General features: G+C 43.0%; 1 protein-coding gene and 1 non-coding gene across 2 annotated transcripts in view; both read right to left on the bottom strand.

Annotated features, from left to right (window-relative positions):
* Window positions 1–3637: 3637 nt before the first annotated feature.
* Slc25a43 (solute carrier family 25 member 43) overlaps window positions 3638–16424 on the bottom strand; it is a 34088-nt gene continuing 21301 nt past the window's right edge. The window contains exons 4-5 of the mRNA XM_021153710.2: window positions 5947–6081; window positions 3638–4774 (exon numbers count right to left, since the gene is read on the bottom strand). Coding sequence (XP_021009369.1) covers window positions 4574–4774; window positions 5947–6081 — 336 coding nt within the window. The 3' untranslated portion in view covers window positions 3638–4573. The remainder of the gene's footprint in view (window positions 4775–5946; window positions 6082–16424) is intronic.
* LOC115030161 (small nucleolar RNA SNORA36 family) lies at window positions 5047–5148 on the bottom strand. The gene has a single exon (XR_003835784.1). It is a non-coding gene; the product is annotated as a small nucleolar RNA SNORA36 family (small nucleolar RNA).

Genomic DNA, 16424 nt, shown 5'->3' with positions numbered 1-16424 from the left:
CAGGGATGGCACCACCCCAATGGGCTGGGCACTCCCCCCTTGATCACTAATTGAGAAAATGCCTTACAGCTTGATCTCATGGAGGCATTTCCTCAACGGAGGTTCACAGTTGCACTTGGTTTTTTCCACTGCTGGAGATGTTCTTTCTGCTGCTTTCTGTGGTTGGCTCATTCTCATCATTTAGGCCTTATCTCCAATGTCACCTCTCATAATGGCCTTCCCTGGCTCCCCGATGGAAAGATTTTACCTCTCTCCCACATAATCCTTTAATCAATGCACTCTGATGATTTTCCTGCTAACATTACAACACAAAACTACCCTTTTAAAAAATAGTTGTTTATTGACCTCTGTGCTCACTAGGATGGGATCTTCAGGACAGTGGTCACATTTGCCTTTTTATGTCACTGCATGGATAGTGCCGAGCAGTTGTTGAATAAATGCACAAAGCCAGTCTTCTATCTCTGTTTCAAGCACTCTTTGCCTGTATCCATCTCTATGATACTGCCTATGCCCTTGTATTAATTACTTTTCTATTTCTGTGATAAACACCATGACCAAAAGCAGTGTATAGAAGAGAGTTTATTTTGGCTTATCATTCCAAAGGGTTGGGGGAGGCACAATGTCAGAGAAAGCATGGCAGGTGGATCAGGAAGCAGAGAGGTAACATCTTCAACCACATGCAGACAGCAGAGGGGAAGTGGGGTGAGCCTATACACTTCAAAACTCCGCCCTCAGTGGTGCACATCCTCCAACAAGGGTGCTCCTAACAGTTCTGTAACATCTAAACAACACTAACAGCAGCAACCAAGTATTCAAGTTTATGCATGCAATAGGAGACATTTCTCATTCAAATACTACAGTCCTTCCTTCAAAACTCAGTTCAGAGATAGGCATGGAGGGGCATACCTCTAATTTTGGTACTTTGGAATCTAAGGGAAGGGGGACCAAGAGTTCAAAGCCAGCCTTGGCTGTACAATGAGGTCCCTACCTTAAAGTACCAAAACCTAGCAGGCCATATGTCTTGATACCTGTAATTCCAGCAATGGCAGAAAGATTGCGTTGGGTTTGAGGCCACTCTGGAATACAGTTTCAGCCCTGCCAGAATGGACTACAGAGTGAAAACCTGTCAGAAAACAACTCCCACAAAAGAAGAAAATAAAACGACCATCAAATGTAAGTCCACAAAAATAACTTAGTTCAAAGCTAGGCACAGATCAACACACCTGTGATTCTGGCACCTGGGAGACAGGCAGGAGGATTTCAGGGTCTGGGTTACAAAGTGAATGGCATTCTAGGAAACACTGTTAACAAAAATGAAAGAGCTGGAGAGATGGCTCAGTGGTTAAGAGCACCGACTGCTCTTCCAGAAGTCCTGAGTTAAAATCCCAGCAACCACATGGTGGCTCACAACCATCTGTAATGAGATTTGATGCCCTCTTATTGATGTGTCTGAAAACAGCTACAGTGTACTTACATATAATAAATAAATAAATTGTTGGGCCGGAGGGAATGGGCCTGGAGGGAGAAGGGGAGAAAAAAAACCAAAACAAACAAAAAAATCCTACACCTTAATTCAAGACTCAGAGTCCCTACTCATGACTAGCCTATCTCCTGTGCTGAGCTAAAACGCTCACTTATTCAGCACTCATAGACTGAGCCCCATGACAGTCTTGTCAGTAGGAGATAGTACTCTGTCACTCTTTGTGTCTGCTTTGTAATTCTGATCATTCATAGGTACGCTTTGTCCCTTAACTTACTCCTGGATGGATAGCATGCCATACTTCTTTATACTTCTGAAGTTCTTAGTCGTGTATGGAGTGTGCTGGTAGCTAGAAGTTAGGAAGGCAGAGCATCTTGCTACATCGCTAAGGAAATAAAAACAGTGCTCAGTTCATTTTAGGAACAAACCTAGAATTTTAAGGAGTCATTCTGAAATGACAGGAAAATGAGCCATATTTTTGATTCATTAAAAAAAAATCACAACTCAGTGAGACTGGAGGGATGGCTTAATTAGGAAGAGCACACACGGATCTAGAAGAGTCTGGTCCCCAGCAACCATGGCAAGCAGTTTATATCCATCGGAAACTCCAGATCCTAAGGGGTCTGATGCTTCCGACTTCCACAGGCACCTGCATTCACATACACATGCCCTCATCCCCACATACACACAATTAAAAATAACTCTAAAACAACCCGAAGCTCAGAAAACACCTCTGTGCCATGTAGCACCTATTTTATATTTGTGGAAGAATTCATAGAAGAAATACTAATATGTATATAATCTGAGGCTAGATTTTAACTTTTGCTAGAAAATGTGTTTACAGTATTCAGTGCTTTCTGAAGTTTTGTTTTGTTGCTTAAAAGGAAATAATAATTGACAAACATGGAGTACTGGCTGAATTCAGGATTTGCCTCCCCCCTAAACATTAACAGATTAGGCTACAATTGTGTGTCAATTTCATTCCATATAAAACAGTCGTCAGCCGGGCGGTGGTGGCACATGCCTTTAATCCCAGCACTCAGGAGGCAGAGGCAGGTGGATTTCTGAGTTCGAGGCCAGCCTGATCTACAAAGTAAGTTCCAGGACAGCCAGGGCTATACAGAGAAACCCTGTCCCGAAACCCCCCACCCCCAAAATAAAAGTCTGTCACAGGCCGGGCGTGGTGGCGCACGCCTTTAATCCCAGCACTTGGGAGGCAGAGGCAGGCGGATTTCTGAGTTCGAGGCCAGCCTGGGCTACAGAGTGAGTTCCAGGACAGCCACGACTACACAGAGAAACCCTGTCTCGAAAAACCAAAAAAAAAAAAAAAAAAAAAGTCTGTCACAGGAGTTGGAAAAATTATTTTGCATATTTAAACCAGATAAAAGTCTGAGAATTTAACCATAGTTTTATAACTATGATTAGGAATAAATGACACTGTTTTCCTTAAATAAAATTAAAGAAAAAATAGATTTATTGAATTACTTTGTGTGTGTGTGTTTTGTCTACATGTGTGTATATGTACCATGTGTTTCCTGGTGCCTATGGAGTGCAGGAAAGAGTATTAGATTCCCCAGGACTGGAGTATAAGCTACCATGCAGGTGGTGGCAAATGAACCCCATTCCACTGCAGAGCAATAAATGCTCTTGGCTGCTGAGCAAACTCTACAGCCCCATTTTTTTTTTCTTTTAGAAAAGAAGTTTGAAAAAAGAATACTTTTAACATTCAGAAAACCTTCATGTATGTGGTAGAGGGAAGGAAACAAAAATATATGTAAATTCATGTCAGAAATACATTTATTTCTTTACTTATTGTTTCAAGATTCACTATGATGAAGAAGAACTTGAACTTGGAGTCATGATCCTCCTGCCTTAGCCTCCCAAGGGTTGTGATTGCAGCTGGGCATCATCCCACCTAGTTAGATATTAATGTGTTTTAAAAATGCATAGATTGGTACTATCTGAAAAGTTATATAAATTTTACACAGAATCCTGTTTTATTACATAAAAAAAAAACCCTAAAACCAAACCCAAAACCGTATAATGGGTGATTAGCCTAAAGGATTTTAATTTCATGACATTTTGGGGGAGTATGTGTGTCATATCTTCTCTCTGATATTTTCTAGGCAACTAGGACATCTTGTGAGAATAAAGGAAAATGATGAAATAATTTATTTTCAGGGCAGGCTTACAGAGCAAGTTAAAAAGGCAGATAATTAAAGCCACGGAAACTGTACATGGCTTTAGTGAGGGATCTCAGTGTATCATTAAGAAGCCATGGCTGCCAGACGGTGGTAGGTGCATGCCTTCCATTCCAGCTCTTGGGAGGCAAAGGCAGGCAGCCTGATCTACACAGAGATCTCCAGGACAGCCAGGACTTGGGTGGGGGTGATGGGTTGGAGGTAGAAATCCTGGAGAAAAGTGCCTTCTTGAAACAAAAGCTGGGGATGCTTGGGTTTTCAAGAAAGAATGAGTATTCTAAGGGTTCTAGTGTGGCAGAATGCACTTGGAATCCCAGCCAGCTGGAAGTCTAGGCTGGAGGGAGCATCATGACTCTGATGGCAGCCTGGACTTTGTAACAAGATCATGTGAAAGAACAAAAAGGTTTTCGTTGGGAAGTTTGGCTAAGTCCTAACCTCCGTGGTGGTTTGTGCTCTCAGAAGCCAGCAATGGTACCAGTTCAATTAGTCTGTGTGGGGAAGTCACAGGTCAAAGACAGTGAAATGCGGCCCTACTCCACCGGGACTCCTGTGACTGGGCTTGGCCATGGTCTTTCTCTGTTCTGCCACCTCAGCTACAGGATGCTTTGAAGTGTTGTGACTATGTTTCTTTGCACAGTGCTTCTCCTCAGAGAGGATACTGCATGTTTGATTACCTCTAGGCTTTCTTACAGTCTGCTGGGATGTCATTGTGATGGGGCAGTGTCAGAGAAGCTTCTCAAAGCACAGCTATTCACAGGGAAAGTTTGGGGTTCTGAGGTGATGTACGGTCCCGTGCTCCCATTTCCTCTCCCTCCTCCTGATGTGCACAGTTAAGAGGTCACCATATTCATCTGTGATTGCTGCACTTCTACCAGTGTAGTTCCAGTCAGCTTTACCGAGGTGGTGTTTTCGAGTGCAGTTTTCTGGGTTTGAAGAACTTCTTTAACTCCCGTAATTCCTGAGGCTTCAAACTTTGGTCCACTCCTGGGGTCAGTTTATAGGTCAGTGGGGACAGGGTGTAACCATTTTGATAAAGAAAAATTCTCTTACAGAACTCAAACATGCTAAACATAACTCCAAAATATGGAACTACCTGTTAAAACAGAAAATGAAAATTGTGTTAAATTCTTCAAAAGGAAAGATATACTTTTATTTATTCATCTGTGTGTCTGTGCGAGGGTGAGGACCAGAAGAGGGTATTGGACTCCTAGGAGATGGAGTTTTGTGTGTTTGTGAGTCTTTCAACATGGGTACTGGGAACTAAACTCAGGTGGTCTGGAAGAACAGCAAACACAATCCCTGAGCTACTTCTGCAGCCTACATGTTAAACAATTTTTGAAATTAAAATTTTAAATTTTAATTTTTTTTCATTGATTTTTATTTTTTTTCCATTAGCCAGTTTCAATGTCTCAAAGTTTAATTAACAGAACAGGGAAGCTGCCCTCAACTGAACTCAATATGTTAAACTCTTACGAAAAGGGACTTCTGCAATGGAGTTACACCAGGAGTTAAGATGATAGCTGGGAGGCAGTGTTGCATGCTAACTCCTTTTGGAATCAAAGAATATGGGAAAAGGAAAACTGGTCCACTGTGGAAGGGGATGAAAGACTTCAGAATCCCTGAAGGGTATGCCCTGCGTGAGCATTACTATCCATGTAGATGATCGGCCATTGCCCATCACTATATATTGGTCTTGACTGGATATTTACATATGAGCTAGTACAAGGCTAGTCCAGAGTTCTTGTTCTGTTTTTAAGGAAAGCATTTATTTTATGTATATGAGTACACTGTCACTGTCTTCAGACACATCAGAAGAGGGTATCAGATCCCATTACAGATGGTTGTGAGCCACCGTGTGGTTGACTGGGAATTGAACTCAGGACCTCTGGAAGAGCAGTCAATGCTCTTAACCACTGAGCCATCTCTCCAGACGCATTCTTGTTCTTAATTCTGGTTACAGAAGTCTATGGGTATATGACATATTCATGTATCATACTCATAGTTCTGCAGACAATTTTAGATGGGGGCTGTATTCTCCTTAGGGAGTGGTCCATGTGTCCAGGTGTAGGAAACCTCCAGTTGATACTAAATGCTCCAGCTCTTCTAGGATGTGGTATCAGATTCTAAACCCTTGCATTCAGCAGGGTTGGTGCACAGAGGCTATCAGTGCTAATTGAGGCATTTTTATGCAAATTGTACTGAGAAAATAAGGAAGGGAAAGAACTGGAAGAGGCAGAGAAGCTGGAGACTGGCCACCCTTCTCACCTTTAGTAAGTTAGCCGTCAGTCCGTTCCAGAGCCCCAGTACCCCTTGGGTTTTCATGATCTGCCGGAAGCAGTCAGCTGCTCCTGAGAAGTGGACATCTACTCCTCCATAGTGGGGAAGATAAGGACTTTGAGCCTGGCAGGAAATAGAAGGTACAGGAAAGTGACTTCAGAACTGGGAAGTAAATGTCCTTACACAAAGAAAACAGGGTCTCAGGCCTGGACTGTGGATGCTCTGTGCCAAGATGGTGGCAAAAAGTCTTAACTTCAGAGTTCATCTTCCTCCACAGTCTTAGAATGAATGTTTTGGGAGATAGGGTCTTTGCTTATGTAGCTCAGATTGGCTGGAACTTCACCATACTTCTGTTTCAGTCTCTTGAATGCTGAGATTACAGGTGTGAGCTACTAATTTAGAATGCATATTCATTTGCTATAGAACCATAGTGCCTCATTCACATATTTGTGGTGTATTTTGCTTAAAAGAAAGTAGGCATTTTAGGTAGACTCAATTTCATACTTATAGTCCAACCTAGCCTATGCCCAATGGGCCTGATACATAGTCCTATGCCTTTAACCTTTGTTTGAGACTTGTTCATTTTAATATTTTTAATGTGGAAGATTTGCCTTCATATATGTCTGTGAGAGCATCAGATCCGCTTAGAACTTAAGTTATAGATGCTTGTGAGCCACCATGTGGTTATGGAGAATTGAACCTGGGTCTTCTGGACCCAGGAAGAGCAGTCAGTGCTCTTAACCACTGAGCCATCTTTCCAGTCCCAGGTGTTAATCTTTTCTCATGCCCTTTTCTCGTATTCTGGGAAACCACCAAGGAGGGAATGATTTTCCCACACCACGAATGTCACAGGGTTGAGAACCAGGTGATTGGAGCATTCTTCTGGCTGCCAATTCCTGTCTGCTTCACAGTAAGCCAAAAGTGCTCATCTGAACCTCAGGCTGCTCCACAGTCCTTGTCCTGTGGTCGTCTATGGACATTCTGGCCACCCTTCTACATTTACTGGAGACTGACACCTGGTGGTTCAGTTTAGCCCAGCCTCACTATTATCTTAGGAAACTTTAAAGTGTGGGGGGAGAAGGAAAGGGGGGAAAAGATTAAATTGGAGAGGGGAGATATGCTGTGGGGATGGACCAAGGGAAATTGGAGGAAGTGAATGGGAGGTAGATATAACAAAGATACTTGTGTATATATATTTCAAATAAGAGAATGCAAAAAGGACAGTCTATGCCAATGTCAGTCTGGCCCTCATCCTCAGGATTCCTCACTCTTATCCTTGCAGCCACCTTTCCTTCAGTCATCCAGGTAGTTCGTAACCACCCAGTACGACCCGAGGAAACTGTCATCATCAAAATGCTCAATTCCTGAAAGTAACTTTCTTGTCTCTTTAATCTCAGTACTTATGAGACTGAGGCAGCCCCCCCCCACACACACACACAGGTGCATGTACCCACTCTCCACATACACATAATTAAAAAAAAAATTAAAAATCTATAAAAAAAGAAAGAAAGAACAAACCAGGGCTGGAGAGATTGCTCAGCGGCTAAGAGTACTTGCTGCTCTTGCAGAGGACTAAATTCAATTCCCAGCACCTACAACTCGCAACAGATAGATACAACAGATAGCTCACAACTGCCTGTAACTCCAGCTCCAGGGAATCCAATACCTCTCTTCTGATCTCGGTAGGTGCCCACACTTGTGTACATATCCACACACAGACATACACAGATGCATAGAATTAAATAGAGATTTAAACATAAGTCTTTAAAAATTAGAAATAATAAGCTACTGCTGAATACAACAGCATGAGTGAACTCTAGAGTCACTACACTGAGGGAGCTATTCTCAGAAGATAAAACTCCAGGAATGGATAGCACACAGTGTTACCATTGTGCTGGTAGTCCTGGAGGCCCTGACTGCAAAGGGATGGCACATGAGAATCTGGGGATTGGTGGAACGGTTCTATGTCCTGAGTGTGGTGGCAGTCACACAAATTTATATATCTGTTCACACTCCTAGAACTCTGCATCAAAACAAACTACTTTGACTGTGTTGAGCTGGGAATAAGAGTGGGCAAAGTCCTGAAAGGCAAAGTTAGGATTGGAGGAAGAAATGGTTTTTCACATGGGTAAGTCTTGAATTTATTCATTTGTTAAGGAGGAATGTGCCCAAGAGGAACTTGAAGTGTGACACCCAGGACACCACCAACAAGGAGGGATATCATGCAAAGAAGCCAAAGGTTGAGACTGTTTATCACTCTGTTTTCCCCAGGAAAAAGCCAGCCAGGTTATCCACCTTGGGTGGGGGTAATGGGTATGCATGCAGTGAGGAGTTTGGTAAAATTTGAAAACTCTATTATGAAGGATATGCAAAGGATGCTCTAAAGACTAGCTCTGCAGACTGAGGAGCAGTACAGACTGAAGGCCGTGAACTTTCTGTGGCCCCCAGCTGCCCTTCCATGCATCCATCTTCAGCAATTTAGGAATCACAGGGAGTTTGTGGGCATGAGGATAAGCTGAGGGACCAGTGGTATGGATTTTCAGAATGGGAGCAATAAAAGCCACAAGGATGAGTGATTGTTAGCACTCTAACAAAGCCCTGGGTTCCATGTCCAGCACCTCACCAACTGGTATGCTGATACATGTCAGTAGTTCTAGTTCTGGGAAGGTGAAGGCAGCAGTATCAAAACTTCAAGGTCATCCTAGGCTATTATCAAGTTCCAGGACAGCCTGGAATATGTGAGACCCTGACTCAAAGAAAAGAACAAACAGGGGCTGGAGATAGAGTACAGTCAGTCAGATGCCTGTTGTGCAAGAATGCCTGGTTTCCATTCTCATCATCCAGGTAAAAGGATGGGCTTGATGATGAGTGCTCATTCTAGTGCTGGTGAAGCAGCGACTGCTCAGTGGCCAGACATCTTAGCCTATCTGCCTAGTGCAAGGTTTCACTGAGAGATCCTCTCTAAAAAACAATGGCATCAACACCCAATGTTGACCTCTGACCTTCACACACATGTGCAGACTTGTGATGTGCATCGATACTGAAAAACTCACATCAGCAGGGAGAGAGAGGAAAGAAGGAACAAGGAGAGGAGGAGGGAGAGGGAAGGAGAACGAACATGGGAACAAGGAACATGAAGCCAATAGGATGCTGGTAGCCTAGATGTAAAGGAGCAGGCAAGTGACCAGAGGCATTAATAATCTGAGGGACTGTGATGAATAGGACTGTAAGATGCCTTTGTCCTTGAGATGTGGTCACATGTTGATTCTTTGGTACGTTTTGTCTTTGGTGCTGGGGATTGAATCCAGGACCTTGTAATATACAAAGCAAGTCCTCTTTTGTGTTTGAATAAATAGCCCAGTTCTTGATTTCTCTCAGCTTTCCTGTCCCATCCATTCCCTCATCTACATCCTTACTGTACCTCTCCACAGGGCTTGCTACTTTCATGTCATGCTTCAGGCTCTGGAGCTAGACAGCTTGTAATAACACACCTGTGACCTTCAACAAATGCCTTCATCTGTCTGAGTTCCCCCTTCTGGAAAATGGAGTAATAATAACATGTGCCTTATAGGATTGCTGTTCATATTAAATAATTTAGTACATGCCAAGTGCTTAGAACTGTACTTGATATAGAGCAAGCACTAAATAAGTAACTGCCATCATTAAGGTCATTATTATAATTATCTAAACTTGGAGGAGAGACAAGTATGCTGAAGACTAAACCAACCTGCTAGACTGGAATGCTAGATTGCTCTGTTCTTAAACTGTATCTTACTAGCAAAGAGAAACAGGACATAGTAGATGGCTAATCAAAACGGCCTGAACATAATAAGGCTTTTTCTACACAAAGCCAGGCAACTCTCTAGGCTAATAAAATGTAGCCACTAGCTTTAGATCCTCAGCCCTCAGGAGGACCACACTGGATCTTGCAGTGTAACATCACCTAGAAGAAATCAGGAGAACTAAGCCTGGCTCTGCCACTTTTGGTGTAACCTTGAGTAAGTCACTGACTTCTTCAGACCTTAGTTTCCTCACATGTCTACTAAGGAGACTGAAATGAAATGACCCTGAAGACCCTTTCCAGCTTATGCAATCCTTGCAGCTGCTCCAACTCCATGTACCTTCCTACCTCTAGGACTTGAACTCTGCTGTCTCCTCTGTCTTGCCAAGTTCTCATAACACTCAGAAGAAATAGCAGATACCCAGACTAAGCTTATGAAACACTTTTTTCAGTCACCATGTTCTTCATGGCACTTGATAAGAATGTGATCTCTTGTCTATAATTATTTCTTCCTTGTGTTCTCTTCCTAGCCTCTATCCTACTGTGACTGCAGATACCACAGGGCCACTGACCACATCTGTCTTGACATGGGTCTTTCCCCAAAAGTGTACAGAAAAAGGAGGCACAAACTTACATGAAAGTGATGGACAAACACTTCAAAGCCAAACATTTGAATGTTTCTCTGCTAAACTTCTCAGGCCTTCCAGAAGAGGTAGCACTCACTAAATATTCTTTCTGATATAGTTAAACAATATTTACAAAATGACATATATATATATGAATATATATATATATATATATATATATATATATATATATATATGTCCATGTTTTTTATGATAGGGTCACATGAAATCCAAGCTGACTTTGAACTCACTGTGTGGTTGAGGGTGTCCTTGAACTTCTGATTCTTCTGCTTCTACTTCCTGACTGCTGGGATTACAGACATTTACCACCTCATCCACTTTATTAGGTGCTAGGAGTGGAACCTAGAGCTTCATGGATGTCAAACAAGGACTCCACCAAATGACTATATCCAGCCTATCATATACTATTTTGGTCAAAAATTACTACTACTTCAAGGAATTTATTCTGCAGTTATATCTGCATATATATGGAACAATACATATTGCAAGGATCTTTGTTCCTGCAGTGGTAGTATAAGAGCAAAAGAGTGGAGAGAAGTCTGAATGTTCACCAGTAGGAAATAAAGACACCAATGCTAGAGAATATTATGTCATAATTAAAATATGTGGCTGCTCCATCTGGTGGATAGGGTGTCACCTGCAAGACAAATGTTTAGTGAAAAAGAAAGTTGTAGAAGAATATGCACGTATATTGCTACCCATGTAAAACCAGAAAGAACACACCTGCACATTTATGGAGACTTTTGCATAAGCCATCTATGGAAAGATATACATAAGAAAGTGGTAACCTTAGTGCTGTCTCTGGGAGAGAACTGGGTGGGGAGGGCACAAAGGGTGAGGACACTTGGTTTTCAGTGTCTGTTTATGCCACCTTTTGGATTTTGTGTGCATGTATTACCTCATGAAAAGAGCATGTTTCATTGTAAGAGTTTTAAGATAGCAAGACAAAGTATATATAGTCTCGGTTGGGGTGTGGAGGAACCCATGCGGCCAGCATTCCACTACTAGTGGGTCAGGGAAGATCAGTGGGGAAGCCTGGAGCACAGCCGAGTCTCCAGGAGAAAGCAACTGAGATGCAGGTGAACAGCTTGTGAGGAAGTGTAGGTAGACTACACTACAGAGTGCAGAGCCCCAGGGGTTTGAACCAGAGAAGACCCACACAGCAGCAGCCATGGCTAAATTTTCTAAGAGCAAACTCTGACGGTGAGGAAGATTCTTGACTGGGAGGGAGAATACACATGAAGAATACAAATTCAGAAGATGACAGTTTCCAGGAGGCTGAGGACATACAGGTATATGCAGGACTGGTGCTTCCTAGCCTCTCAGTAAATGTCTGTGCTGGGGATGGAACTCAGGGCCATGTTCATGTCAGGCAAGTACTTTTCAACTGAACTGTATCTCTGATCCTTTTTGTTTTATTTTAAAAATTTGGCCTGGTGAGGTAGCCAAGCCAGTAAGGGCACATGCAGCCAAGGGTGACAGGTGACAGCCTAGAGCCTATGTGGTGGAAGGAGAGAACTGACACCTCTGGGTTGTCCTTGGACCACCACATGAATTCTCTCTCTCTCTCTCTCTCTCTCTCTCTCTCTCTCTCTCTCTCTCTCTCACACACACACACACACACAAACCCACAGTCTAAGAAAATGTTTTAAAATTTGAGACTGAGATTCATTAAATTACCCAGGCTGAGCTTACTCTGTTGTCAAGGCAGGCCTTGAATTCACCATCTTCCTGCCTCCTGCCTCCTGCCTCAGCCACTCCAGGCTTGCACTGCTGGGTCTGCCTAATAAATGCTTATTAAAGTAACCCAACAAAAGAACAATGACCTCATCTGCCATCACTATTTATCATTAGCTATCAAGATGGAGGGGTTACTAAGGTTTTGTTATCCTGGCTCATTTGTGTATTGATAGTAAGTTCAGGAAACAGAAATGCACCTGGGTTGGCTTTATAGAGTTCTAATCAGGCCTCCTGTGCTATCTATGCATAGATTCTGAAGAGGTGCTCCAAGAACAATGAGAGCAGCCTTTGCAATGTGCCTATGTTCAATAACCTAATTCAATCTTTTGCACAGGTACATGAAGGCGTGTTTCTCTGCTTCACGCTGCATAGATGCGGGAGATGAGGCGTAGAGAGGGCCTGTGGCCTCAATCCACTGGCAGGATTTAAGGGCCCTGCCATATTCAATGCCCATGTCATCACCCCTGTGAGCTCATCTGCACATGGGGACACAGCCATGAGCTTAAGTAACTGACAACTATATGGGGGAAAGTTTATGAAAATTGGTGCTTCATCTCCAACTGCTGCAAGGGTGCAGTGCACTTAGTCAATGGCAGTGTCCATAGCCTTCAGATAGCAAAGGCTTCCCAGATAGCTGCTGACCTTTCTCGCTGACAGTAGATGTTTTCTGAGACCTTTCTTCCCTCTCCCTTAGCTTCACTTGCTCTTTTTGGGGACAGAGGTGGGAGGTCTTATCTTACCTGCTCTTGGTGTTTAGACAGAGCTTAGCACCAGGTGGCTATTTGGATTCCAAGGTTTTTATTGTGTCAAAGGAACAAGGCAGCTTAGGTCAGGAGAAAAGGGCAGTGAGCTGTGCTCAGTTCACTGGAACTGGGAAGCTACCTCCCTATCCCTTCCATGCCTACATTCTAGGGACAGTCTTGTTTCCTGTACACTTTCTAAGAGAACAAAGGTGGGGGCAGTTTTTCTTTCCCTTCACTTTAATAACAAAACTGCCCCCCAAACCCCTATCTTGCCTAATGGATGTCCAGACATTAACGTGCCCTCACAAAGCATCCTTTACTTCTAACTGCTAAGGCAATGCCACTGACTTGAGCAGAAGTGAGTTCTCAAAGGGGCCAGACATCAGTGAGACTGCAACAAAGGCAAGAGTCAGTCTCCCTCACCTCTCTGAGAGCTCAGCACTCAACACTGTACATCCAGACAGGTGAGTGGTCACTTAGGAAACCATCCTTTTTCTCACTAAGTATAGATGCTGTGCCAACCAGGAGAGGCTAAAGTAGGCAGAACCATTAAAGTTGGTTAGCATCTTCTACTAGTGGCTGGGACAACAATTTCCTTACCTTTCCTGGAGTCTTGGTGTTGTTCCTTCCAGGGCACTAAGGACTTTCTTTCCAGGCCTCTGATCAGCCAGATAAGTCTGTAGCTGACCAAAGGATCATGGCCGAGGAATGGTCTGTGCTTGTGCTGTTTCTTCTTACAGTAGAGCTTGTTAAAGCTGCCAATGGAGCTTCCAATGACAGGCTGCTTCCAAGCTCTGGGATACTATAGTTTTCTTAAGATTTTTATTTTTTTCCTGCTTTAATTTGAGGTAAACAGCTTCTGGCCAAAACCAGGCTTACTAAAGTCCAAACATTTGTGTTTCCTTCCACTTTCTGTGTTGAAATCCTGACCCCATGTAATGTTTCAGGAGGTGGAGCCTTTGGAAGATAATAAGATCACGAGGCCAGAGCCCTCAGGAATAGGATTAGTGTCCAAATAGACATGTCAGGAGCTGCCCTGCTTCTACGACGGAAGGATACAATGAGAATGTGCCATCTAGAGGCAGGCAAATCTCAGAGTTCGAGGCCAGCTTGGTCTACAGAGTGAGTTCCAGGACAGCCAGGGCTATACAGAGAAACCCTGTCTCAGGAAAAAAAAAATGCCATCTAGGAATAGAAAGTGAGCATTCCCCAGATATCAAATTTGCCTTGACCTTGAACGTCCCAGCTTCCAGAACTATGAGAAATGCACTTGTATTGCTCAGAAGCCACCTAACTTACTTGAATGGATGCAGCTTGAATGGATGAAGGCTTCTGAGCCTTTGCACATTGTTATTTTTCTCAACAGTTCACACGCTGAAATATTGAGCTGCCAGTTCTCAAGGTCCAGCTTCCGCCATCTCAGCAGAGGCAAAGGAACAAAAGGCTAAGTTAACTAATTACCTAGCATCTAGGAAGGAGCCCTGTACTTCCTGGTGGATAAAGGAAAGCCCGGAGGAAGGAGGGAGCCGACTTTAACATATACTAGCTGTGTGACTTCTGTGCAAGTAGCTTTCCCTTTCTGTGCCTCATTTTCCCACCCATAAGAAATAAGAATCCTAATAGCACCTATTTTGGAGGTTGATAAAGAAGATTAGAGGAGTTAAGAATCTGCCTTATCTATATTATCTGACCAACAAAGGGTGGTATGGTTACAATTCCTTAATCCAAGGCAGGCTTTTCCCGCCATTATCTTCTTGCACACATCTTCATGCGTCTAGCTCTGACAAAAGCTTCAGTAACGAACAGCAGAGTCATGTACATTCCTCTATTTCCTGAAAGCAGTCCCCGAAGGACTATGAACTGGATGGTGGTGTGATTTGTCAGGTGCCTCCAGACCCATGCCTAGTGATGAGAGGTTGGAATGCAGAGAGTACAAATGGAAACAGTGTGGAGGTTTTTCTTTCCCTCTCCTCTTTTCTTGTTTGCCTCAAACACAGCCCCACTAAATTGCCCAGACTAGCTTTGAACTTGCTCTGTAGTCCAGGCAGGTCTGAAAAGTTTGATCCTTCTGTCTCAGCCTCCCGGATGTTGGAATTATAACCTTTTGACATTGTGCCTAGTTCTACCTTGTCCTTTTAGCACATTTGCCAATCTTGCCAGTTAACAGCTGCTGGCAATGGGTGGCACAGGACAGGATTGTTATGGTAGGAGACAGTGCATTCTTAGAACAGCACACAAAAGTTGTACTAGGAAACAAGAAGAAGTTTCTTTAGGGCAGCGTGCTGGGAAGAGGGCAGGCTTGGGTGTTCTTATCTTCAACTTGTATAGACACAAGAGCACAGACTCAGGGTTCACTCAGTGGCATGATTCAACTCTGTACTCACAGGGAGGGCTCCTAAACTTGCTTTCAACATTATTCACTTTAAAACAAGTATCAAGTGCCTGTTATGTGAGACTATATGTTTTAGGGATACACAAAAATATAACATATACTTCCCATGGGCCAAGAGCTTGCAATTTAGAGAAAAGAAACACATTTATAATATAAGGGATCCTGTGACATGCATAAAAGAGTTTTCTACGGGATGGAGAGATGACTCAGCAGTTAAGAGCACTTCCAGAGCTCCTGAGTTCAAGTCACAGCAACCAGATGGTGGCTCACAGCCATTTGTAATGGGATTTGATGCCCTCTTCTGATGTGTCTGAAGAGAGCAATGGTGTACTCACATACATAAAATAAATAAATAAATCTTTCTTTTTTTTTTTTTTTTTTTTTTGGTTTTTCGAGACAGGGTTTTTCTGTATAGCCTTGGCTGTCCTGGAACTCACTTTGTAGACCAGGCTGGCCTTGAACTCAGAAATCTGCCTGCCTCTGCCTCCCAAGTGCTGGGATTAAAGGCGTGCGCCACCACGCCCGGCTCTCTTTTTTTTTTTTTTTTTTTTTAAGAGGGTTGGAGAGATGGCTCAGCAGTTAAGAGCACTGACTGCTCTTCCGAAGGTCCTGAGTTCAAATCCCAGCAATCACATGGTGGCTCACAACCACCCATTATGAGATCTGACGCCCTCTTCTGGTCTGTCTAAAGGCAGCAACAGTGTACTTATAGATAATAATAAATCTTTTTTAAAAAGAGCTTTCTAGGTTGAGTATCCTTTATCTAAAATGATTGGGATAAGAAGTACCTCAAATTTTGAATATTTCTTAATTTTGGAATACTTACACATAAAGAGAGATCTTTGAGTGGGAGCAAAGTTTAAAGCATGGAATTCACTTATGTTTCATATATATTTTATTTTACAAAGCATGAAGGTAACTTTATGCTGTCTTATTAAATTTTTATTTTTATTATCATATATACATATGCATGTGTATATGGTGTGTGTGTCTGTGTGCTGGTACATGTGTGCTGGGGCTTATGTGTGGAGGTTAGAGGACAATCTCAGATATGGTCCTCACTTCTATCTTATTAGATACATAGCATCTCTGTTTACAGCTGTGCAGGTGAGGCCATCTGGGCCATGAGTTTCTGTGGATTCTTTTAATTCTGTCCCCTATCT

The sequence above is a fragment of the Mus caroli genome, unplaced genomic scaffold, assembly GCF_978045245.1.
Source record: "Mus caroli unplaced genomic scaffold, Mus_caroli_1 scaffold_5, whole genome shotgun sequence".
Lineage (NCBI taxonomy): Eukaryota > Metazoa > Chordata > Mammalia > Rodentia > Muridae > Mus > Mus caroli.
Note: the sequence above shows the minus strand (reverse complement) of the source record. Positions and strands in the feature narration are given on the sequence as shown.